Source organism: Barbus barbus (assembly GCF_936440315.1).
Source record: "Barbus barbus genome assembly, chromosome: 7".
In the NCBI taxonomy this organism is placed as follows: Eukaryota; Metazoa; Chordata; class Actinopteri; order Cypriniformes; family Cyprinidae; genus Barbus; species Barbus barbus.
Genome location: NC_136735.1, coordinates 25,457,424 through 25,482,735, shown reverse-complemented (window position 1 = coordinate 25,482,735; position 25,312 = coordinate 25,457,424). Strand labels below are relative to the sequence as shown.

At 39.1% G+C, this 25,312-nt stretch overlaps 2 protein-coding genes across 2 annotated transcripts in view; one reads left to right on the top strand and one right to left on the bottom strand.

Moving 5' to 3' along the window:
• The window catches only part of dnah6 (dynein, axonemal, heavy chain 6), a gene marked incomplete at its 5' end in the record, with an annotated part of 83,950 nt that extends 77,040 nt beyond the window's left edge, over window positions 1–6,910 (top strand). The window contains 8 exons of the mRNA XM_079421155.1: window positions 905–1,026; window positions 2,493–2,622; window positions 2,738–2,865; window positions 3,014–3,199; window positions 4,868–4,940; window positions 5,099–5,250; window positions 6,083–6,305; window positions 6,678–6,910. Of these exons, the coding sequence (XP_079277281.1) occupies window positions 905–1,026; window positions 2,493–2,622; window positions 2,738–2,865; window positions 3,014–3,199; window positions 4,868–4,940; window positions 5,099–5,250; window positions 6,083–6,305; window positions 6,678–6,781 (1,118 nt within the window). The 3' untranslated portion in view covers window positions 6,782–6,910. The remainder of the gene's footprint in view (window positions 1–904; window positions 1,027–2,492; window positions 2,623–2,737; window positions 2,866–3,013; window positions 3,200–4,867; window positions 4,941–5,098; window positions 5,251–6,082; window positions 6,306–6,677) is intronic.
• Window positions 6,911–8,488: 1,578 nt separating this feature from the next.
• The window catches only part of LOC306872147 (neuronal acetylcholine receptor subunit alpha-7-like), a gene marked incomplete at both ends in the record, with an annotated part of 76,420 nt that continues 59,596 nt past the window's right edge, over window positions 8,489–25,312 (bottom strand). The window contains 6 exons of the mRNA XM_079420572.1: window positions 8,489–9,031; window positions 11,026–11,135; window positions 11,256–11,342; window positions 11,471–11,665; window positions 14,135–14,302; window positions 16,916–16,995. Of these exons, the coding sequence (XP_079276698.1) occupies window positions 8,489–9,031; window positions 11,026–11,135; window positions 11,256–11,342; window positions 11,471–11,665; window positions 14,135–14,302; window positions 16,916–16,995 (1,183 nt within the window). The remainder of the gene's footprint in view (window positions 9,032–11,025; window positions 11,136–11,255; window positions 11,343–11,470; window positions 11,666–14,134; window positions 14,303–16,915; window positions 16,996–25,312) is intronic.

The following is a 25,312-nucleotide window of genomic DNA, read 5'->3' as shown; positions in this document are numbered from 1 at the left end:
GCTCACTTCTGGCTGAAATTTGACCCCAAAATATGTGACCCTGGACCACAAACCCAGTCATAAGGGTCAATTTGTTTAATTTGAGATACATCACCTGAAATCTGAATAAATAAGCTTTACATGGACTATTTCAACTATTTGAAAATCTGGAATCTGTGCAGAAAAATCTAAATACTGAGACAATTGCCTTTAAGATTTTCCAAACGAAGTTCTAAGCAATGAATATTACTAATCAAAAATCATTTTTTATATATTTATGGTATTACATTTACAAAATATCTTCATGGAAGATGATTTTTTACTTAATATCCTATTGATTTTTGGCATAAAAGAAAAATGGATAATTTTGACCCATACAATGTATTGTTGGCTATTGCTACAAATATACCCGTGCTACTTAAGACTGGTTTTGTGGTCCAGGGTCACATATGCATATACACACACTCATGCTCAAACTTATGATAAATAATATTAACACACATTTAGCAAAATCTGGTATTCAGACTTGCAAGTCATGTAAATTAAAAATGTAGTGTGTATTTTTCCCACTCTGAAATACTTTCTCCAGTTTTTATGTGCAGTGACAACTACAATCACAAGTACTCGTATGTTGACTTCATTGGTCACCTTTTCTAAAATTAGCTTTTTTATATATTTAGATAAATGTTACTGGCTAGGTAGTCATTTACATTTTGATTAATTTAACCTCTGGAGTCCTTTGTATACTGTTAATGGATAGCCATTGAGGGTGGAGGGGCATGAGGGGTGGGGGGAGTGTTGTTTTTTTTTTTATTGGAGATTTTGTTTAGTGCCACTAAACTTCATTGCAGACTTCATTTTAGTGACACTAGATCATTACACACTTCACCTCCAAGTAACCAAGACATTCTTTCCTTTTGTGCAGGGATTTACTTTGCTCCTAATTCAGACAGCTTGACTGAATATAAGCAATATATTGAGGATCTGCCACTGATTGATGATCCAGAGGTCTTTGGCATGCATGAAAATGCTAACTTGGCCTTCCAGGTAATTCTCACCTCTTTTAACCGCACACAGAATAACAAACTCAGCAAACTAGTACTGTAAGTAGGAGTATTTGTTCAAGTCCAGTATTTTAGAACTTGTTATTCTGTACAATTTTGTGCTGTAACTTTATGCCATAAAAAAATTTATTTACTCACTTTTATCTTATTCCAAAACCCATAAGACGTTTGCTTATCTTTGGAAAACAAATTAAGATATTTCCAGTAATTCTCTCATCATTTTTGTCCATCTATTGACAATCCACACAATCAAACTTTCATGCATCAAAGTATAAAAAAGACATGTTAAAAGTGATTCATATGAATTGAACTATTAATATCACATCTTCTAAAGAAACGTGTTCATATATAAACACCTAATAAAAGCAAATACATAGATCTCATCAAATATTCCGCATACTTACTTGACTCACAAGAATCAGTGAGTTTATTTGAAGCCTGATAGCCCCAGTCCTCATTCACGTATCCATGTTTTTACTCCACAGAAGAAAAAAAAGATTTGGAACAACATGAATCGCTTGAAATAATGATGTGAACTGTCCCTTTCCACCTAAAACACCTAAAATGTTATTAAATAATATCAATCCACAAATCTGATTTGTAATGAACTACACTGTGTGAAACTGGAGAACTGGTCCCCCAACTGAGCCCCCACTGAATCCAGTTTGTTCATAATTGGCTCATTTCACAACATTGACAGTATTATTAATAACTGATAAAAGTTACATTAATGCAGCACTGAACTGACTGGGGCTGAATAATGATGCTTTTGTCTCGTAAGAGAACTTTACAACTGAATTTGTATTTACCCCAACATTTTGCATCAATGATTCTGTTACTTTCCTGTTTAATACTATAAAGCTTCTTTGAAACAATGTCTATAAAGCGCTATATAAATAAAGGTGACTTGACTTAAGCCATGTTTATTTCCAGTGTGGCTGTCCTTGCTTTTTGTGCATTGCACGCATCTTTAGATAAAGTGCACCTGTTACCTGACATATAACACACATCAAGCATAGCGTCAGTTCTGGCAGGTCACGTTAGTCAAGCTTGCATCCGCTGACTCTCAGCTGATCCACGTCTACCTATAGGGATGTGACACCTATCACACCACTCATATATAAGGTCCTTCAGTATTATCACCTGCTTTTGCGTTGCCCAGTAATTAATCACCCACCTCCATCCCCGACTCCTCTTGTCAGTCAGGATTCAGCCTTCTGTTCTCCTTTGAATCAGACTAATTTCTAAAATGTTACATTAAATTATTGAACATAATGAAATCTGCAATACATTTATATTTGTTCTGTTCTGTTTACCCTGGGGGGTTATTGCTGTTCTTGCTCAGAACAGAACCATACCGCTAATCCAAACTGTATGCTAATTGTCAGTCATCTTTGACGATAGTGGTCCTGACCGAAATGTGGGTCTTCTTTCCATCATTGAAAACAGAGGCAGGAGACAATGACGCTGATCAGCACCATTCTGGAAGTCCAGCCCCGCTCCTCTGCAGCAGGTGGAGGGAAGAGCAATGATGAGGTGGTTCATGAGCTGGCTGACTCCATCTTAGCAAGAATCCCTGGTTAGTCTCAAAACCCTGTATCTCTTTGCACAGAAGTCTACTGTCACTTCATTGTTTTATAATGACATTTTGGACCTGCCTCTGTGTGTGTGTGTGTGTGTGTGTATCTGAGCAGAGAAATTAGATATGGATGCAGCAGTGGAGAGTCTGTTCTTGCAAGACTCAAACGGTAGAGTCAACTCTCTAACCACTGTGCTCGGACAGGAAGTAGACCGCTTTAACTTCCTGCTGCGTGTCCTTAAGGTAAGAATTTTTTTTTTTTTTTTTTTTTGTAAACTACAAATGATGAATTGATTACAGAAGCCAGTCCAGCAAGAATGAATGAATTATTGATCACACTAATCTCCCTGCTCTTGATTGTTTGTATTTGTGTGCTTGCATTTCTCTGCAGACTTCGCTATGTACTCTGCAGAAGGCAATAGCAGGTCTAGTGGTGATGTCAGAAGAAATGGAGAAGATTTATAACAGTTTCCTGAATAACCAGGTTCCTGATCACTGGTCTAATGCTGCTTACCCATCTCTCAAACCCCTCGCCAGCTGGGTTAGAGACCTCACCCTGCGCACTGCATTTATAGAGGTATGTCTGTGGAGTCAAAATGATGACACTTGTATTTCCTATTAATTATTTAGACTGTGGAAGCTTGCTAATTCGTCCTGCCTGATTCATGATAAACTGAAAAATGTTACACTTCTCATAACATAAAAGATTTCTGATGCTGTGTTATGTGCAGTTGCTTAACAGTGCATTGTCAGTCAGACTAAAATCGAAATCGTATATGGCTTAGTGCAATTATCATATCACAAATGCCTGCTATGTTAGTATATAATCTCAGATTGGCTCAGTTTACAGTAAATGCTGTTAAACCCATGTTCATATTGTTTTCCATGTTCAAATAGTTTGGCTTCTTACATTGTGAGTGCACTTAGACTTTGAGTTCACTTTTAAGTCCAGGTTCAAGTCAGTGTTAATTTTCTTTTTTTCAGTTTCAATTTGGTCTCTAAAAGATGTCCAACAGACACCAGACTGATGCATTTTACTTTACCACCATAATCTCCCAAAATCCTGTAGGGAATACTGTGACACATGTAGTTTATATATATTTTAAAAGCTTGCTTACTTAAAATTTTGATGCAATTAAATCTGTATTATGTTATTCCAGTCTGTAAATCTAGACTACAATATTCTTGACTCTATTATTCCTAAAGCAAGGCATTAAAATAGTCTCTGGTTTAACACTCACAATGCACACACATACACACACACTTTTTTACTCTGTATTCAGGAGGTTCACCCTCATTGTACATGGACAATTTCCTCTGGGTAGGGGATTCCAGTAAAGGCCAATGATATGCTGTTGGTATTATAGTTCACAAATGGAGCTAGAGGTGCCCACAGCCATTCCAAACAGAAAAAGCTACATAAACAACTACAATTTCCTCACTGGATATACTAGCTTCACTGTCTGGCATGCACATATGGTCATAGTTCTCTTGCACGGGTTGATGGGCACACCCAAACTGTTATCTCTGACCTGGCTGGTCTGAGTGCTCTGTTATATAACACACAGACATGCACAATAAGCTCATGTTAATATGGATAAATTGCAGAAGTATGCTGTTTTTGAAATCAGAAAAAGGCTCAGAATATGTAACGGAACTAGTTTAAATTCCAGCAGTGAAGTGAGAAGTTTCCTCTACATCAGCTTGAATAGACTGAGGTACACTGCATAAGATAAGCCCATCATCATGTATGAAAACAAAAAGTCTTCTACCATGATATGGTGAAAATCAAGTTTAGGGAAAGTGTTGAAGAAGAACACTCACCAGCACAATCCTCATTGACATTCTTGTCTTGTTTCTTGTGAAGCAGCAAGTTTAAATTTTTGGAGGGTGAATGAGATTTGAGAGCTAAGCCAGAAGGCAAGATTTTCACTGAATAAATAACATTTCAGTTGTTTCTCACACAAAACTTTTTGGGGAAAATGTGGTGAACTTTTGGGTGGGTAGTGGGTGGGTAGTTGTGTCCATCAGCTATAACCTTCAACCCTCTAGTTTCTGATTCTTTCATATGATTTGAATTAGAAATGATCCAAGTCTGTTTACCTTGAGCTAACTTCTTTTTCCCTTAGGTGGCAAAAGTTGAGTTGTTTTGCTTCTTTTTTGTTTTATTTTTATTGATCTTTATTCCTTTTTTTCATTTTGAATTGAGAAGTAGTACCCATTGGTTGTATTTGTGTTTGAGCAGAGTTGGATCACAACAGGTCAGCCCAAGTCTTTTTGGATTTCTGGATTATTTTTTCCTCAAGGATTCCTCACAGGTAAGTAACACGTTTGCTTACTTGCTCTGGCAAATGAAATAAAATCCTAACAAAATTTGGCCCTGCTAATATAGGTGAAATCCAAATGTATACAGTATTTTTAAAACTTTGTTGAAACACCTTTTTTTCAATAAAGAGTCGGTTCATGTGTCTCATAGGTGCACTGCAGAATCATGCGCGCAAATACAACCTGCCCATTGATGAGCTGAATTTTCGTTTCAACATGGTACCAGTGTACAGAGACCAGACCCTTGTCACTGAAGCTCTGAAAACCCTTGAGCCAGGGGAAGAACTTGACATGGACAAGGAGGTCAGTCCAGAAGCATGCAGGCATGCAGAAACTTCAGATGGTTACATGATAAAGGGATTTAAGTTTTATTTTTTCTCTGAGGTTCACTTTTTTTTTTTTAGCATGAACAACAGTCATAATTAATTTTTTCATGACCATTTTCCTTATTAAATTAAACTACCATTGAAGTATTTGGACTTGGCTCATGCTCAGCAAAGCTGCATTTATTTGATCAGAAAATACAGTTAAAACAATATTGTAAAATATTATTACTATTTCAAATATCTGTTTTCTATTTGAATATATGTTAAAATGTGATGTATTCCTGTGATGGCAAAGCAGAATTTTCAGAAATAATTTTAATATGCTAATTTGGTACTCAATAAACATTTGTGGAAACAGTTGTTTACAGTAGAAACCATGATGCATTTTTATTTGAAATCCAAAACTTGTAGCATTATAAATATCTTTGAATTTTGATCAATGTATTGCATCCTTGCTGAACAAAAGTATTCAAGTCATTAAAAAAACTTACTAATGTGAACCCCAGACTTTTCGACAGTAACATAATCTTTGGTACTGTGCCTTTGAGAGTTCAATGTAAACATCCTCTTCATGTGAAGATTATTGCTTCTACAAATGGATGGGCCAGGTTTTAGGAATTATTCATATTATCTATTTATTTCAGATTGAGATGAGTCTTAAAATATGCTTTTTGAACTGAGTTTTCTTTACAGTTTTCCTTAGTTAATTATTTCATTTCAAAATATCAAGGAAAAGGTTTGTAATGGTATAGCTCTTTTAAAATCTGACACCATGAATGAAGTCAATACTTTTGTGGTTTGCCTGATAGCTTCCCACCATGGAGGATGGTGTGTTGGTTCATGGGATGTTCATGGATGCTTGTCGCTGGGATGACACAAACATGGTTATTGAGGATGCGCTGTCTAGAGTGATGAACCCCATGCTGCCTGTGGTGCATTTCGAACCTCAGCAAAACTATGTTCCTGAGCCCACCCTATACCACGCACCTCTGTACAAGACCTCCATTCGTGCTGGAACTCTGTCAACTACAGGTTATATTTTGACTTGTTCAGAACTTCATCTTGTGTCAAGTTTAAATAGTTATCCTGTTCCCACCACAGAGTAAAAAAAAAAAAAAAAACTAATTGTAGCTTTAAACCTCACAATTGTAACTATTTCATATTTTAATATTCAGCTCAAAATTAGCCCACAATTACCCCATAATTAACTTCAGGTTTTATCCTGGAAACATGGTTCCATATTTTTACTAGAGGAAAAAAAAACTACTGTTTAATATTGTCTATTAAACTTTTTAAACCACTAGTATCAGACCTTAGCTTTGAAATTGTATTATATGTGTTATCATATTTTTATCATTTTTATTGTTTCTTTTATTTAATTGTATATTTTGTTTTGTCTGTTAGGACACTCCACAAATTTTGTGGTAACTGTGATGTTGCCATCCAACCAGCCCAGTGACTACTGGATCTCAAAAGCATCTGCACTACTCTGCCAACTCAATGAATAAGCAATGCTGTATGCTTTACTTCACTTACTTCTTGAAAATGTATATCCTTTCTCAACAGTGCTTTTAGTGTTTTGAGGATAAGTAACATTAAAGCTTTAAAAAAAACCCATTCAAAATGAATTGTAAATCAAAATGAACTGTAATGTTGCATTGTTTATGTGCTAAACACAGAGCCACCAGTGTAGCCTTGGTATTTGCAGTTCTCAGAGGTGGAAAGTAACGAATTACATTTACTCGCGTTACTCTAAAAAGTAGTACACAGTAATTTTTAAAATCTGTAATTTTACTTTTACTTAAGTATATTTTGTTTGAAGTATTGTACTTCGCTACATTTTAAAACACATTAATTACTGAGTAAAAAAAATAAAAAAATCGCTCCCTGGAAACTACTGCAGTAAATAATGGGCAGGAGAACAAACTGGCGCTAAAATCACAAGAAAGATGCAGACGGACAACAGGCGTTATGGTGCAGACACAGCTGAAAACCAAACCCTGTTGTATTCTGCTGAAGTTGTACTCGAAGGAAATTAAGTGAACCCCTGGCCATGTTTATGCTCTATTATGCAGTGCAAACTGTTTGCCTAGGGAGACCAAGCTAGCAGCTATAAAATCTCGACATCAACTCTTCGCAAGCATGTAGAGTTAAGGTAGAGGTCAGATTTTACTTGTACTTAAGTAAAATTTCATTAATGTAATGGTACTTTTACTTAAGTAAAATATTTTTTTTACTCAAGTACTCTTTCCACCTCTGGCAGTTCTAATAAGTAGAGATACCAGTGTGTAAAAGAAAAACAAGGTTAAACAAAACATGCCCCATGCACAATATACAGAAAGTGAAAATTAAGTGCTGGAAAATTCTTCTCCAAAATACATAAGACTCACCTAGAACTTTTTAAATTTTTAATTTTTTAAATCTATATTTTCTAACAAAATGACGTATATCCACAGGGTTTACATAGTATTTCTTTACATAATACAACAGAGCACAGGGTCAGAATGAAGTCACAAAATAATGACACTCTGATTACTTGGACTAAACAGACACAAGTGAGACATTTCAACAGACTAATAAATTGTAATATTTATATAAAAAATATCAAAATGATGAAAAGTGACAGTTAAAGAGCATATTAATTCTACCATACATGTATGTTAATGTTGCTTTGGTAAGGAAATGCTTGCTAAAAATGTAGATAATTTTATGTAAGTTCAGTGATAACTAAATTCTAAAATAATAGTATTAAATGATACCAAAAATATTACTAAAGCCAAGGAATTAAATGAAACAGTGTGACTTCCAAAGGGATTATGGGATTGATTATGTTTGAATTTCAGCACATAAACTTCACAGACACATTTTTAGCTGTTGTGACTAACAGTTTTAGCACACTGAGAACACATCTCTACATAAACCAACCCTCAAGTGCTCAGTCCAGATACATTATATAAAGACATAAAATATCACCCAAACAGCTTGTCCAAGGGGTCTGTATTTGTTCGAAAAGTCACATTTCAAAAATACACAACTTTGTCAATTTTTTTTTTGTAACAGCTTACGTTGATCTCAGAAAGATGAGAAGCGGAAGGAATTGACTTTGGTGGTAGACACTTCTCACACTCAATCACGTGGTGTTTATATATATATATATATATATATATATATATATAAAAACAAAAGAAAACAAATTAAATGCGAAGCTATTATGATTATGTGAAGTCTTTCGAGACAGCCTCAATGAAGTTTGGCGCGGACATGAGAATGGTAAAGGTGCAGATAATGGAGAAAAGTGAAAACGCCACCAGACAGAGCCGATCCACGACTGCTGCTGCAAATTTCCACTCGCTGCAGATGGCCTCGGCCTCATCCTGGTCACGGAACCGCTGAGCGATGTACATCACCTCCGCTAGGATGCGATTGATCTCCTGTTCACCTACAAACATCCTAACTGCCTCCCGCTGTTCTTCGTTTGGTGACCCACCGACTCGCCCACCGCTGCAAGACACACCAGAGTCGCTGCTGGGTGGGCAGCAAGCACTGTCAATGGAGTGGTAGCCAAAGTACAGGTTCATGTGACCGTTGGTGGTGGAATTGGTAGAGGATGGCTGACCGGGCATGACTCCCATCTGAATGCTGCTTGCGCTGGTGTGGTGCGCTGGAGAGTGGTCATATTTGTAGCTGGCTTTGCGTTCCTCACCAGGCTTCTTCATGCGCAAGAACCAGGCACACCAGTTGAGCAGGATCACGCGCACCTAAGAAGAGCAGGAAGAATCTACTTAAAGATTAAGCTCTCAGATGGGTGAACGAGACATTCGTGTCTTTATTTTGATGATATGCTGTATGAAGTTGGTATATTTCATTAGACTGTGGAGAAAGTGTCCACTGAAGGTTTGTGTGTTTAAAGATTCAGACCTGCTTCAAGTGGCAGGTGCGTCCCACTGGACATGAACCAAATAAGAAACACCACACAGCTACCTAAGATCTCTTTTCTTCTTGTAAGAGTAGCAGAGGAGACATTAAACTTTAATACAAATAGACCTCATTACCTCTCCAGTGGGGGGCCATGATGCCAACTGCATTCTACAACTCACCTACATTGCTTATATTCAGGAGGTTTTCTGAGATTTCTGTCAGAAGTGATTTTTTATGATTTTTAATTTTTTTATTTTTGTGAATCCAGCACTAGTTGTTTGAACAGAAAGCAGCATTTTAAGTTAAATATTACACAATTCCTGATAGTTTGTATTGTTCCAAAAATGTGTTTGGTCACATTTTATTTTAAGGTCCAATTCTCCCTATTTACAAACCATTAACTTTTGCCTTGATAAGCTCCTAATTTGCTGCTTATTAATAGTTAGTAAGGTAGTTGCTTAGTTTAGGTATTGGGTAGGATTAGGGATGTAGAATATGGTCATGCAGAACATGTGCTTTGTAAGTACTAATTAACAGCCAATACGTTAAAAACAGCCATGCTAATAAGCAACTAGTTAAGTGCGAACTGGTCCCTATACTAAAGTGTTACCCTTTGTATTACTTAAAAAAATATTGCGTTAACAGTCTGATGTGAAGTGATTTTATGAACTTACACTTGAAAATAAAGGTTCTTTATTGGCACCTTTGGTTCCATGTAGCATCTTTAACATCCATTTAAAAGATTTTGAGTGAAAACCTCCTTCCATCAACAAGGGCATTGAAGATGAAACGTGGCTGGGTCTTTCAACATGACAATGATCCCAAACACAGCGCCCGGGCAACGAAGGAGTGGCTTCGTAAGAAGCATTTCAAGGTCCTGGAGTGGCCTAGCCAGTCTCCAGATCTCAACCCCATAGAAAATCTTTGGAGGGAGTTGAAAGTCTGTGTTGCCCAGCGACAGCCCCAAAACATCACTGCTCTAGAGGAGATCTGCATGGAGGAATGGGCCAAAATACCAGCAACAGTGTGTCAAAACCTTGTGAAGACTTACAGAAAACGTTTGACCTCTGTCATTGCCAACAAAGGGTATATAACAAAGTATTGAGATTAACTTTTGTTATTGACCAAATACTTATTTTCCACCATAATTTGCAAATAAGTTCTTTAAAAATCAGACAATGTGATTTCCTGGATTCTTTCCCCCCATTCTGTCTCTCATAGTTGAAGTGTACCTATGATGAAAATTACAGGCCTCTCTCATCTTTTTAAGTGGGAGAACTTGCACAATTGGTGGCTGACTAAATACTTTTTTGCCCAACTGTATGTAACAATCTTTTGGTTACATAAGTAGCTGTAACAGACTCAGTCTGTTACGTATGTGTAACAGTAGCTGCGTATTACATCTGCATAATTACAAACTGTAATTACAGGCTGTTCCATAACTTAGTTACATGGTAAGTACATTTTGTTTCATGTAAGTACAACGGCTACTACTAAGTACTTAACTAGGTAATTACACTGTATTATGGACACCTTAAAACGAAGTGTTACCCAATATTGTTTTCAGTTGTGCATCTCCTGGCAATGAGGCACATTCTTCTGTGTCAGTTTGTGTTTTCAGTTTTAGGTATTTTAATACAAAAATGTTGCCTTGGCAACTGGCTGAAATAGTTTTTTTTTTCATCTTTTATTTCAGTTAATATTTATTTTATTTCAAATAATGAAAATAGTTTATGGTTTTTAATTTTAGTTAACAAGACTGTTCTGGGGTCATAGTCCTCCTCTTTTTTTCATCTTAAACTTAAACAATCTGCTTTAAAGAGTTTTCACTTACCCATCTTGGCATCTTTCCCCCTTGTGGATCATGATGATGAAACTGCAGAACGAGGACGGTGACAACAACGGACAAACCCACAATCATCATGGTGCTGGCAAAGTACTGAGCTAAGGAGAAAAGAAGAAACAAGCTTTTAAACCTGCAAGCTGTGCTGTCTAAAACATCAACGGCCAAAAAGTTCTGTGTGAGATTCAGTATGATATTAAAATTCAGCAATTTGCACTTACCTATGAGAGGAACTGAGTCAGAGGTGGCCGGCATGATCTCAGCCACTAGCAGCATGAAGACCGTTAACGACAAGAGGACAGTGATACCTGACAGACGGGAAAGTGGAAAAGTAAGTATAAAACAAAATGACATTCCTTCAATGACAGTTGTGCATAAACTTTGCATAAAGCATTGTGATAAAAAAACAGCTTTATGGTCAAGGATGTCATCTCACCCAGTGATATCTTCTCTCCAGAATCTGCTGGCAGCAGGAAGACGAGCAGAGCCAGGCCGGAGATGAGCACACAGGGAATGAGCAGGTTCAGACCATAGTACAATGTTCGTCTGCGCATCGTTACTGTAAATGTCACGTCAGGGTACGGCTCCTTACAGCACTCATAATACAACTCATTACGTTTTCCAGGTACCCCTGACAAAGCACAAAGGAACACATTCAGGTTTATGTCGTACAACAGCAGACATTTTCCACTAATACAGTACACTCTGGTGTCCCCTTACTTTTTGTTGCCAAAAATATTAAATATTGTCTTACATACTGTATAGCACAGTAGCATCAAAAGTGGATAGTTTTAAGCACATCTATAGCTCATCTGCATTGTGATTTTGTTCTGTCCCACCTCAGGGGTCTTGAATACTTTATAGTAATGACTAAACATCTCATAATGAGTCATTATGAGAAAACATGAGAAAGTTTGTCATTATTATGAAAAAATCTGTCAATTCACAAGATACTAAGTCATAATGATAGATTATATATATATATATAAATTCTCTAGTATATTTTTAATATATGCTGTCTTTGTTAAAAGAGGTAAAAGCTAAGGCAGCACGTCAAAGTGACCCTTCCACAACAGAACTGAGATGAAGGCTTTTCTAAAAATAAAGGCTGTCAGCCAAGATGAGCATATTTGTGACAGGACCAAATCACAGACATGATCTTCATGACCTTTAAAGTGCATAACCTCCAAAACTTTAAATCTAAAGCAAACATAAGATTCAGCCATTATTTATCCTCTGTTTCTTGTCCTTGATCTGTGTGTGCACAAGACTAATATTTGCTTTCCATTTTCCTAATTTTTGCAATGCACTCCACTTAATCCTACGGTGCTCTCGAAAGTGGGCACGCAATTAAATAATTCTGTGCTACATAGTAAAACAAGCCCAACCCAAGTTTTAATGATATGAAACACGGCAATGTTTTCTATAATATGTAGTCTCTTAAAATGCAATTTTAAAATACTATAGAATTATTATACAATTCAATAATTCTGTGCTTCATAGTAAAACAAGCCCAACCCAAGTTTTAATGATATGAAATACAGCAATGTTTTCTATAATATAGTATCTTACAACGCAATCCATACTTCAAAATGCATGAAATAAACATTATTTCTACCAGTTGCAAAAGGGAAACAACGACATGACATGTTGCAAATGAGACAGTCTAGATCTGTCAGGGTCAGACAGCCCTCCTCTCCAATTGATTAAAAATTAAATCAAAATTGTAATTAATCAAACTAGGCAGGTGGAGGAAAAGCTTTCATCAGGATTTCACGCTGGTCAAAATTGTCATGGCACTCAGAGACAATCACATCAAAGCAAATTGCTGGTTTGAGTCATTTAACTGATTACTAAAGGCCTACCTGAGTAATGTGCTTTGTGTGTGTATTTGAAGGGGGAGGGATTTGTAATCATAGTTTTGCAAAAAAATTTTGCATCATAGCCTGCAAATTTCAAAGATGAATGAAAAAAACAGGAAAAACCACCTAATAGCACATACAACGATTCTTGTTGCATATCATATATGTTTGCAGTACTCTGTAACAGGATGACCAGTAGGTTGTGGCTGTGTGTGTGTGTGCAATGTGTGTCTCCCTGCGGTGTTAAAGATACCCGTTCACAGACTGCCCATGTCACTGTACAACCTTGGCACGCAACTGGCCATTGGTGCCAGCCAGAATCAGTGCCAAAGCACTGCCAACTACCATCAGGACCCCATCTGTCGAACAGACCCTGGGTCACATTGGCACTGAAAGCGAAAAAATGAGAGACTGAGACCGAAACAGAGAGATTAAAAAGCCAAACACGATCAGATTATGAGATTAGAAAACCTGTGCCACACAAACATTCATTTCTAATATTAGTGCAAAACATCCTATAGTGCGGCACGATATTTTATCCTGTTACAATATAAAGTCAGATAGAAAAGTAAATTACTTTGTTGTAATCGACAGAATGTTAAAATTCTGTATGCGCTGTCTTAATCCAAGAAAATGACAGAAGGAATGCTCTCCTGAGAAAATGAGTCAAGACACTTTCTTTTTATTGTCCACCTGAGTATGAACATGAAAAAGAAGTGCCTTTCAAAGACCTTCTGTACCGTGTGTTCAATTTGTGTTCCCTACAGTCTAGCAGGGAGGACGAAATTATCACCTCAGCATTCAGGTGAGCCAACAACATGATGCTGATGCAGGGCGGCGGGGGAAGCAAAAGTGTCCCTCCAGGCAAAGAAAACTTTCAAACACACATGGTCTATACTGAGCACACAATAATGCATTACTGACACTTGAAACAGATCTATATACCATTAAAGAAGGAATGCGTGAGTCACAGGTGTTTGTACTCAATGCTTTCATAAAAATGGATTTGGTTTCTCACAAACTGCTCTCTCTTTTAAAACACCAAATTCAGTCCACCAGAAATTTGATATATATATATATATAAAACATTAGCTAAAAAATAAAATATATAAAGACTGTATAAACATCATATTTTTTTGCCGCTAGTTGCCAAAACAACTCAAAAGGCAAGACATCTCAGAAATCTACCCAAAGAAAGACCTTTACAGTATCTCAGTAGTAATGCCAGGGACTCTCACCCACTAAATCCCATTCTCCATTGGGAATGTATGTAGAGATGTCTACTGCCTGCATCTGTAGGTCCAGCAGCCAGCCATTATGAGTCCAGGAGCCAAACTTGAGGTCACATTTCTGTATATCGAATGGGAACCAGCGCACATCTATGTAACATGTACTCTTCAGAATACCTGCATGATTACACACAAACACATAAATACCTGTATCAACAAAATTAATAATAGTAGAGAAGATCATTTTCAACTGCAATTGAATGAATGAAAATTATCTTAACTATTACACTATACTGTAAAGACAGGGCCACTATTTAACTAAGTGTGAATAACAATGGATTCTATTGACACCAGGTAAAAATACCAGTATTTTCTTAGTCATAGGCTATTTACACTAAGTGCAAATAGCAATACTATTTATTATATTCTATATATTGATTCAATTCTATTCTGTTAATGATTCTATTTATACTTAAAGCTTTAATTTTATTTAATTGTATTTTTTAAACTATTTTATTCACCTTAATTTTAACCTTTCAATTATTTCTTTCATTTTTACTGAAAATAAATGCTTTTATGATGTGATATGAAATGTGAAAAAGGAGAAGAACTAGTTCGGCAAAAAGTGGTGTTGTAGCCATTTAACAAAGTATTTCTATTTTAAATTATTTGCTTAAATATTATTTGTTTGTGTTCTTAGTTTAATTTGTTAATTAAGAAAGGAAATTGTAAACATCATAAAGGGCGTGGTAATCACGGCATGACGCCGGAAGATTGGAAGTGGGTCAGACATAATTTTTGACCACTTCATATTCTTTTTTTTGTGGAATCCCTTGTTTTGGAACGAATTTCATTTTGTACGATTTTTATCTTAATTTTAGTATATTTTTTGTTGATCAATTATCTACCTAAATAAATAAGAAGAAATAAAAGTTTGGTGGAATGAAGTGCGTTCATCACAAAGCCCGCTGCCATGCTTCCAACTCAAAGACCCTGTTTTGGCCAAAACAAAAGGCCAAAACAGGCAGATTCGAACTCGGGTCATCGCGCCAACCGTTACACGTTTTACTCCCTACGCGGCTGGAGCTGTTGTTTGAAAGCCGTCTTTTGTAATGTTGTATATCCCTATCACACCTTGGTGGGCGGAGTTAGTGAAATTAGCCTCTGCCAACAAGGCGGGCTATTTGTCCGATACGGGTATATGTAACACATAAATCTGCAAAATTAATGTAGCCAAACATATAGACCAAGTGTAGAAACAAAATAATGAACCATTTTCTGTTTTATTAATTGATTTAGCAAAATACGGGTTAAAATTCTGGTATTACAATTCGAAGTGTCTATTTACACTAAGTGCCCGCCTTGTTGGCTGAGGCTATTTACACTAACTCTGCCCACCAACGTGTGATTGGGACAGTCAATATTGAAAAAAAGACTCTCATTGGTCATCCATTTCAGTGGCGTAGATGGTAAGGCACATGCTGCTTGACACTATTGACCCGAGTTCGAACCCACCTTTTGGCAAACTTTTTTTTCTCCCTTTTCAAATCTCATATAGCATCGGAAAGGCATTTATTGTCAATAAAAATGAAGGAAATAATCAAAAAGTATTGGGTAGGTGTAGGGAGGGCTTTATTGACCCAATAAAAAGGCATCCATTTAATAATTTGAATTAAAATTATAATTTACACTCAATACGTTATTATTTCATACTGTTTTATAATGTATTACAATTCTGAGGTGCAGATAATTGCCACTATTTGCAATAAGTAGTATAAATAGCAGAAAATCTTGCTATTTTAACATAGTGTAAATATAATCTTTAGCTATTTGCACATAGTGTAAATAGCATATCGTTAAAAAATGCTACTATTTTCACTTAGTGTAAATAGAATCCATTGCTATTTGCACTTAGTTTAAAATGCTACATTTGAATTTAAATGCTACATGTGAATTTACATCACAATATTATAATTTATACAACAGTTCATTCTGGTCCTCGAATCTGATTGGCTTAGGCTACGTTTACACTAGTGCGTTTTCACTTAATATGCTTTCAACAATGAATATGATGTTATTGTTTACAATATGCCATCGTTTTCAAAAGTCTCCGTTTTGTTCCGTTTACACTGAAATGCAACCCCAGAATTTTTAAACTAAAACGGGGTCTGCAGCATTTTCAAAAGTCTCCTCGAAAACAATGGAGTAGTGTAAACGACAGGCATAACCGTAGCAAAAGTTATGCGTTTTAAAATGAAAACGCACTAGTGTAAATGTAGCCTGATAGGTCTTTACAAGATCCCCCAATATCACCACAGGAACTGATTCATCATTTGTATCACTCCGCTTGCGTATTTCCAGAGCCTTCCAGGGGCTTTGGTATTTCTCACAGCAAGTATCATGGCGGGCTTCTTAACACTTCTCCTGCTTTTGTGTGACAGAATTAAGTTTAAAGAGTTTTTTAGGCGAGAATTTAGTTGTTTATTCATTGAATAATAATGTTAACTGTCAACTTGAGATTTGAATCCATGGCGGGCAGAAGTAATTCTGCATACAAAATGTTTTTTAAGACAATCTGTTGTAGTTTCTTATTCATTGACACATTTTTGCCGTTGAACTGTTGTATAAATGCAATATCACACTCGTAGCCATCTGATATCGCTCTACATCAGCATCGCTCATGTAGCCTACAGAATGAAACACTGCTAAAGAAATATATTTAATATTGTTATTAAATGATTAGTGTTTTAAATATGGTCATTATCATTAAGTGGTAAGAATAATTTGTACCTGGTGGTATGTACTGACAGGAACCTGATGCATTAACCAGGACATTTGTATGGAAGGTGGCATCAAACCTCTCATCAGCACTGCAGAGAAAGAACAGAACAAAGTTCACTCAGAATATTTTGCAACTGCATTCCTCAAATGTTTGCTGCCTTGTAATTTGCATAAACTAACATACATTGGACAATCAAATACTAGTTATTGTCTTCATACTATGTAATCGGTCACAATGCATCTTAAAATAGCTTCTGTCCCAGTAGCTCTCTGCAGAATAATATATGTCCTTGTCCTTTTGTGTTTCGCCTACCTCCCACAAGAATAATGTTCTGTTGATTAAAATGTCCAATGCAATTGACATTGTGGTAACAAGGAGGCAGTCCAGCAGTTGTATTATTCAAAAACCTATTCATAATTAATCATACATACCAAAGCACCATCAGCAATATGATTAAGAAATGAAATTCAGGTAAAATCTTAGCAAGGACAGAGGCATTTGATAATACCTTTGTAAAATAATGTCATAAATCCTCAGTGACATTTAGGACTTATTAGTATGTAGGAGGTAAACAATATGGTTTTAAATATGTAAAAGTAATTATAAACGTTGTGACCTTTTATTTGTCACATTAGTCATTTAATTAGTATTTGGACAGAGTTTGTGTAGGGGTGTACATGTGTGTATGTGAGCGGGAGTGTAAAATGGGAACACACAAATATGCATCATATATATATATATATATATATATATATATATACACTGTATGTCCAGTACACTCCAGTGTGTTTTTGTGTGTATAATTGTACTCTGACTTCGGGTACTATTGATGCTAAAGCAAAAATGCTGAAATATGCATGTCATGCAATATTCATGTTGCACATTATGAAATTGTAAGCACTATGTGTCAGAGAACGACCAGGCTTTCCTCTCAACCAATTGCCACGATCCACGTCACCAGAGTTCTAATCACCCGCACCTGCACCTCATCAGCGAACAATCACCACACACTTAAAAGCACTCTCCTCAATCACAACAGTGTCCGATCTTGTTGTAACATACAAGGACCGACGCTCTCAAGACTCATAGCTGAGTATACTACCTGACGATACTTACCTGTTGAAACTTACCTCTTGTTCTGCTCCTCTTCATCTTCCCCATCCGCAGATCCAGACGCTCGACGACGGACACTGTTGTGGTTACCACTCACTGGACACGTATCACGGCACACAGAGCACTCCCCTGCACGCTGGAGGTTCCCGCTGTCATCATCCCTGTCAAAGACACAGTGACTGAGTTTATCCCGGCTCACGGGTCTCCTGTAACTCCATTGACTTCTACTCATCTCAAGAATACCAACCCCTCAGTTCTTCCGATTCCAGATTCACTATTAAACACCTTTGTTCTTTCACTAACCTGCTGTGTCTGACAAGTTCATTACAGAAGATCGGACCTGGACAGCAACATCATGAGTACAGCTGATCCCTTCCAGGAACTTGTCGACACACTCAAGAGGATCCTCACTCATTCCACCTCTCCTCCCGCACCAGCTCCAGTACCTTCTCCAGCCACTTCCGCATTCAGCTCTTCTTCGCCGATCATGTTCGCCAGTCCCATGGCCCGACCAGCGCCGTTCTCAGGTGATCCCGAGGAGTGCAATGGCTTTTTGTTACAATGCTCACTAACTATTGATCTGCATCCTCAGATGTTCACCTCCGATCAAGCAAAAATTGCCTTTGTGGTCACCTCGCTCCGGGGACCAGCCCTCAGTTGGGCCGAGTCGATCCTGAGCCAAGCCGGTCCCGCAACACATTCCTATGTCCAATTTCTCGCCCACTTCAAAGAAGTATTTAGCAGCTCACCGGGGGACTCATCGGTAGGCGAACAATTATTTAAGTTACGTCAAGGCTCATCGACTATCCATCAACACGCTCTGAAGTTCCGCACCCTGGCAGCCACGAGCGGTTGGAATGAGCCTGCACTACTTACTGCCTTCCGACAAGGCTTAAACCCCCGGTTGAAGTTACATCTCGCTGCTTATGATGATACTTATGGGCTCGAGAAGTTTATACAGCTCGCCATCCGCTGCTCGAACCGTATGAAGGCATGTCTTTCTGATACTCCCTCACCATCTGCCATTGCTACTCCTCCAACTTCCCAGCCAGAGGCCAGACCCTCACCGGAACCCATGCAGACAGACATGTTTCGCTTGTCCCCCTCAGAACGACAAAGAAGAATCGCTAACAACCTGTGTCTGTACTGTGGTGACCCAAACCACCGAATCTCATCATGCCCACAACGTCCTACTCGACTTGCGGTGAGTGGCATCCAACCTACCTTTCCCAAGATGAACCCTTTAACTTCCAATGCACATCTGATAATAGACTCTACTCCACTCCCAGTTACCATCCTCCTCGACTCCGGCTCGGCCGGGAACTTCATCTCCGGCGATCTCTGTCGAAGGCTCGACCTCCCGATCGCCGCGACAAAGACCACTTACCAGATCCAGTCCATAACCGGTATGCCACTCACTCCCAATCTTGTTGAGAATTGTGTTGGACCGTTGCAGCTTCGCGTAGGGCAACTCCATCAAGAATTCATTCACCTGTTGGTACTGGAAGAGGCAACTGTTGATGTCATCTTGGGTCTGCCCTGGCTGGTGAAACACAATCCAATATTATCCTGGAAGTCTGGCGAGGTGCTAAAGTGGGGTTCGTCCTGTTTCCCTCAATGTTTCCCGTACTTACCTCAACCTACTCATTGGGCAACCGTTTCACTTCCCCTACATGCCACCACTATCGAGAGTCCTGTGGATCAAAGATCCGTGGATATCCCTTCTGAGTATTCTTCTTACAGTGACGTTTTCTGCCCCCAGCGAGCTGCCAGACTTCCACCGCATCGGCCATGGGACTGTGCAATTGACCTGGTTCCGGGTGAGCCTGTACCACGAGGAAAGATCTATCCCCTCTCACTACCTGAACAGAAGGCCATGGAGGAGTACATCGAGGAAGCCCTCCATCAAGGCTATATTGTACCGTCCACGTCCCCTGCTGCTTCCAGCTTTTTCTTTGTGGCAAAGAAGGATGGAGGTCTACGTCCGTGTATCGATTACCGTAAGCTCAACCAGATAACTGTCAAATTTCGCTATCCCCTTCCTCTTGTCCCAGCAGCCTTGGAACAACTCCGCGGTGCCACCATCTTCACCAAACTGGACCTCCGCAGCGCGTATAACCTCATTCGCATCAGGGAAGGGGATGAATGGAAAACCGCTTTTGTGACCCCTACTGGCCACTACGAATATCGGGTCATGCCCTATGGCCTCGTCAACGCCCCTTCCGTTTTCCAGGGGTTCATGCATGAGGTGCTCCGGGAGTTCCTTCCCCGGTTTGTGTTGGTCTACATTGATGACATCTTAATCTACTCCCGGAGCCTGGCCGAACATCGCCAACACGTTGCGGAGGTCCTCCAGCAATTACGAAAGTTCCAGTTATATCTGAAAGCCGAAAAATGTCAATTCCATCAAACAACCGTTCATTTCCTGGGGTACATCATCAGTCATGGTGGCATTCGCATGGACAAGGGGAAGGTGGAAGCCATCACCTCTTGGCCCCAACCCACTACCATCAAGGAACTACAGAGATTTTTAGGATTTTCTAACTTTTATCGTCGCTTTATTAGTAACTACAGCACCATAACCAGTCCCCTCACTGACCTCCTGAAGGGAGGAAAGAAATCTCTCCATTGGGGCCAAGATGCGACCGACGCCTTCAACCGCCTTAAGGAAGCCTTTACGACCGCACCACTCCTAGTCCATCCCGAACCCAATTTACCCTTCACCGTAGAGGTGGATGCCTCTACTACCGGAGTGGGTGCGGTTCTCTCACAGCAGCAGGGGACCCCTCCGAAACTCCATCCATGTGCCTTCTTTTCTAAAAAACTCAGCCCGGCGGAGAGGAACTACGACATCGGAAACCGTGAGTTGCTAGCTATCAAGCTAGCGTTAGAAGAATGGAGACACTGGTTGGAGGGAGCCAACCACCCCTTCCTAGTCTTAACAGATCACAAAAATCTAGAGTACTTACGAGACGCCAAGAGGCTCAATCCTCGTCAAGCGCGGTGGGCGCTGTTCTTCACTAGATTTGATTTCAAAATTTCATACCGTCCAGGTCCTCGTAACATCAAGGCTGATGCCCTGTCCCGGGTTCACTCTCAAGAAGAGGTCTCCGATGAGCCCGAGGGGATCCTCCCTACCAACATTATTGCCAGCCCCATTGTATGGACCTCTCCTCCAGTTGTCTCCGATCCTCCTCCGGCCAATCCGCCGGGCTGTCCCCCGAATCGCCAGTATGTACCCCGGACTCAACGCACGCCTCTCATCCACTCCTCGCATACATCCATTGGTACAGGCCACCCAGGGGCCAACGCTACTCTCTCGCTGCTAAGCGATCGCTTCTGGTGGCCAAACATGGCAAGGGATGTGAGGAGGTTCGTTCAGGGCTGTCCCGACTGCGCGATATCCAAGAGCTCACGTCATCTCCCTGCTGGCAAACTGGTACCACTACCCATTCCCAATCGTCCATGGTCACACCTAGGAGTAGACTTCATTACTGATTTACCACTCTCAGATAAGAATACCTGCATTTTCGTCATCATTGATCGCTTCTCCAAATTCTGTAGACTCCTTCCTCTCCCTGGACTACCCACCGCTATACAAACTGCCGAGTTACTCTTCAACCACGTCTTCCGCTACTTTGGAATCCCGGAGGACATCGTCTCCGACAGAGGACCACAGTTCATATCACGGGTATGGAAAGCATTCTTCTCTCTCCTAGGTGTGACCGTCAGTTTGACCTCTGGATACCATCCTCAATCCAACGGGCAGACTGAACGCAAAATCCAGGAAATAGGGAGATTCCTGAGAACCTTCTGTCACGGCCGCCAGAACTCCTGGAGCCAGTTCCTAGGCTGGGCCGAGTACGCTCAAAACTCCCTTCGGCAAGGCGCCACTGGTCTCACTCCCTTCCAGTGCGTACTCGGTTACCAGCCTCCCCTATTCCCATGGTCAGGAGAACCATCTGACGTACCCTCGGTAGATCACTGGTTCCGGGAGAGCGAGGGAGTCTGGGACTCGGCTCATCACCATCTTCAGCAGGCAGTGCGCAGGCAAAAGATCTCCGCCGATGCTCGTCGCTCGACCCCACCTGATTATCATCCAGGACAAAAGGTTTGGCTCTCCACACGGGACGTCAGGCTGCGCCTGCCTTGCCGCAAGCTTAGTCCCAGATTCGTTGGCCCCTTTACCATTCTGGAACAGGTCAATCCGGTAACCTTCAAACTACAACTACCTGCACACTACAAGATCCACCCCACATTCCACGTCTCACTCCTCAAGCCGTATTTTCCTTCTGTCTCCCCAGAGCCTGGTCCGGTCGAGGAACCCCCTCTCCCTCTCATCATTGACGACGGTGCTATCTATAAAGTCCAGGAGATTTTGGATTCCCGGCGTCGGGGTGGTCAACTCGAATATCTAGTCGACTGGGAGGGGTACGGCCCAGAGGAACGCGCTTGGGTTCCCAGGGATGATATACTTGACCCGGATCTATTAAGTGAATTTCATTCCAACCATCCTGATCGCCCTGCTCCTCGAGGACGAGGTAGACCACCACGACGCCGGGGTCGGCCCTCAGGAGCGGGCCGTGGAGAGGGGGGTACTGTCAGAGAACGACCAGGCTTTCCTCTCAACCAATTGCCACGATCCACGTCACCAGAGTTCTAATCACCCGCACCTGCACCTCATCAGCGAACAATCACCACACACTTAAAAGCACTCTCCTCAATCACAACAGTGTCCGATCTTGTTGTAACATACAAGGACCGACGCTCTCAAGACTCATAGCTGAGTATACTACCTGACGATACTTACCTGTTGAAACTTACCTCTTGTTCTGCTCCTCTTCATCTTCCCCATCCGCAGATCCAGACGCTCGACGACGGACACTGTTGTGGTTACCACTCACTGGACACGTATCACGGCACACAGAGCACTCCCCTGCACGCTGGAGGTTCCCGCTGTCATCATCCCTGTCAAAGACACAGTGACTGAGTTTATCCCGGCTCACGGGTCTCCTGTAACTCCATTGACTTCTACTCATCTCAAGAATACCAACCCCTCAGTTCTTCCGATTCCAGATTCACTATTAAACACCTTTGTTCTTTCACTAACCTGCTGTGTCTGACAAGTTCATTACACTATGTGGCATCATATTTACAAAGACAGCATGTGCCAGCATAGGTCTGGTTGAAATGAGAAAATTCATAATTTAGACATGATTGTATTTATCAATATTTTTAATTAAATTTTATTTATAGATTTTCATTTTTCATTTTAATTTTAGTTTAAGCTTTAGTAATTTTTATGCATTTGTTTTTTTTTTTGTTTTTTTTTTAGTCGTCGGTTATTTCAATGCACATGCACGTACAAGTACAGTCTCAGCTATACAGTAAGAAATAATGGGAAATATACAAACAGGTAAACAAATTAACAATCAGGCTAGGGACTAAATATGCACCATAAAATAGAGTCAAGAGAAATTATTAATGTAGCACCAAAAGGGTGTCCATAACTGCCAAAAATCATCAGACTTTTGATGTATATCATAGGTGAGTTTCTTGAGTGGAAATAGTGTACATGCTTGAGACAACCACATTTCAAAAGATGGTACCTGAGAAGATGACCACAATAGAAGTATACATTTCTTTGCCAGATAAACCAAAATTAGAAACAAATGTTTGGTGTGGAAGTCCAACACATTCTCTACTCCACCATATAACAAATACAATTCCAGAGAAAAACACAATTTTAACTTAAAAAGCCTTTGTAGAAAATGATGTACTTTCTTCCAAAAAGAAATGATTTTGTCACAGTACCAAAAACAGTGAAGGAATGTTCCTTTACATTTTTTACAGTTAAAACAAAGATCAGAGGAGTTTCTGTAAATCTTTTTCAGACGTAAAGGTGTAAGATAAACTCTGTTGATGAATTTATAATTGAGTTCCTGAATACCCAATGAAGTACATTTAAAGAACAAATTGTTACATATTTCAGACCAGTCTATATCTTCAATTTCATGGCCTAAATCTTTTTCCCACACACTCTTTAAGCTCTCGAAAGAAGAGGTACATGAGTAAGATAGAGCTTTGTATATTTTGGATATTAACCCCTTGGAAAAACTGCTCGTTACCATTTGCTCTATGGCAGCAAGTTCAAATCTCAATTTACCTTTATCAGACAAAGATTTTATGAAATGACGCAGCTGAAGGTATTTAAAAAAATTGGATTGTGGTATGTTATATTGGTTAGAAATTTCTTGAAAAGATTTTAGAGTACTGCCTGTAAAGAGGCACGATAACTTTAGAATCCCTAATTTAGACCAATCTGAAAGGCCAATATTTTGTAAAGATACAGGGAAATCAGGATTAAAAGCAATAGGCGAAAACAAAGAGATATTAGCTGGAATTGTAAAATACTTTTTTATGTCTCCCCATGTCAAAAGAGTATTTGAGATGATGAAATTTGTTGAAGCGCATTCAAGTTTTTTAATATTTATAATAAAAGGCAGGAATTTTATTGGGAGAGGAGCACAAGCTGTTGCCTCCATGTTGAACCATCTCGAGTCTATTCTTTCACTGTACCAGCTGACCATATGCTTCACTTGTGCTGACCAAAAATAAAGACGTAAGTTTGGTAAAGCGACTCCTCCCCTTTCTTTTGGTTTCATTAATTTATTAAGATTAATTCTGGGCATTTTATGGTTCCAGATAAATTTAGAAAAATGCTTATTAATGTCTTTAAAAAAAGTATTAGGTAAGTAACAAGGAAGAGATTGAAATAAATATAAAAATTTAGGGAGAATATTCATTCTAATCACATTAATCCTACCCAAAAAAGAAATAGGAAGTGTCCTCCAAATGTTAAGGTCTTTTTTAATAACTTCAAAAAGAGGGGCGTAATTTTCTTTAAATAAATCCTTAAGCATTGGTGTAATAAATATCCCAAGATATCTAAAACCAACAGAAGCAATTTTAAAGGATGAAAGGGATGAAAGATCGAGTAGATTAGGGCATTTTTTTTTATTTTATTTTTTTTATATATTTTTATTTAGCATTAATTTATATATTTTTTAGTTTTAGTTGTTTTAGTATTTTAATTTAAACGAAACAGGAATGCTGCCATGTAACCAAAATAGGTTTAAAATATATTTTATTTTATTTTCAATCAATGAAAATTCATGATTTTTTTTGGGGGGGGGGGGGGGGGGGGGTTACTTATTCTTCACACTGTTTTATTACTGGGCTTTGAGCTAAAAATAAAATACCATTATGTAACCTAAAACAAAATGCAAAGA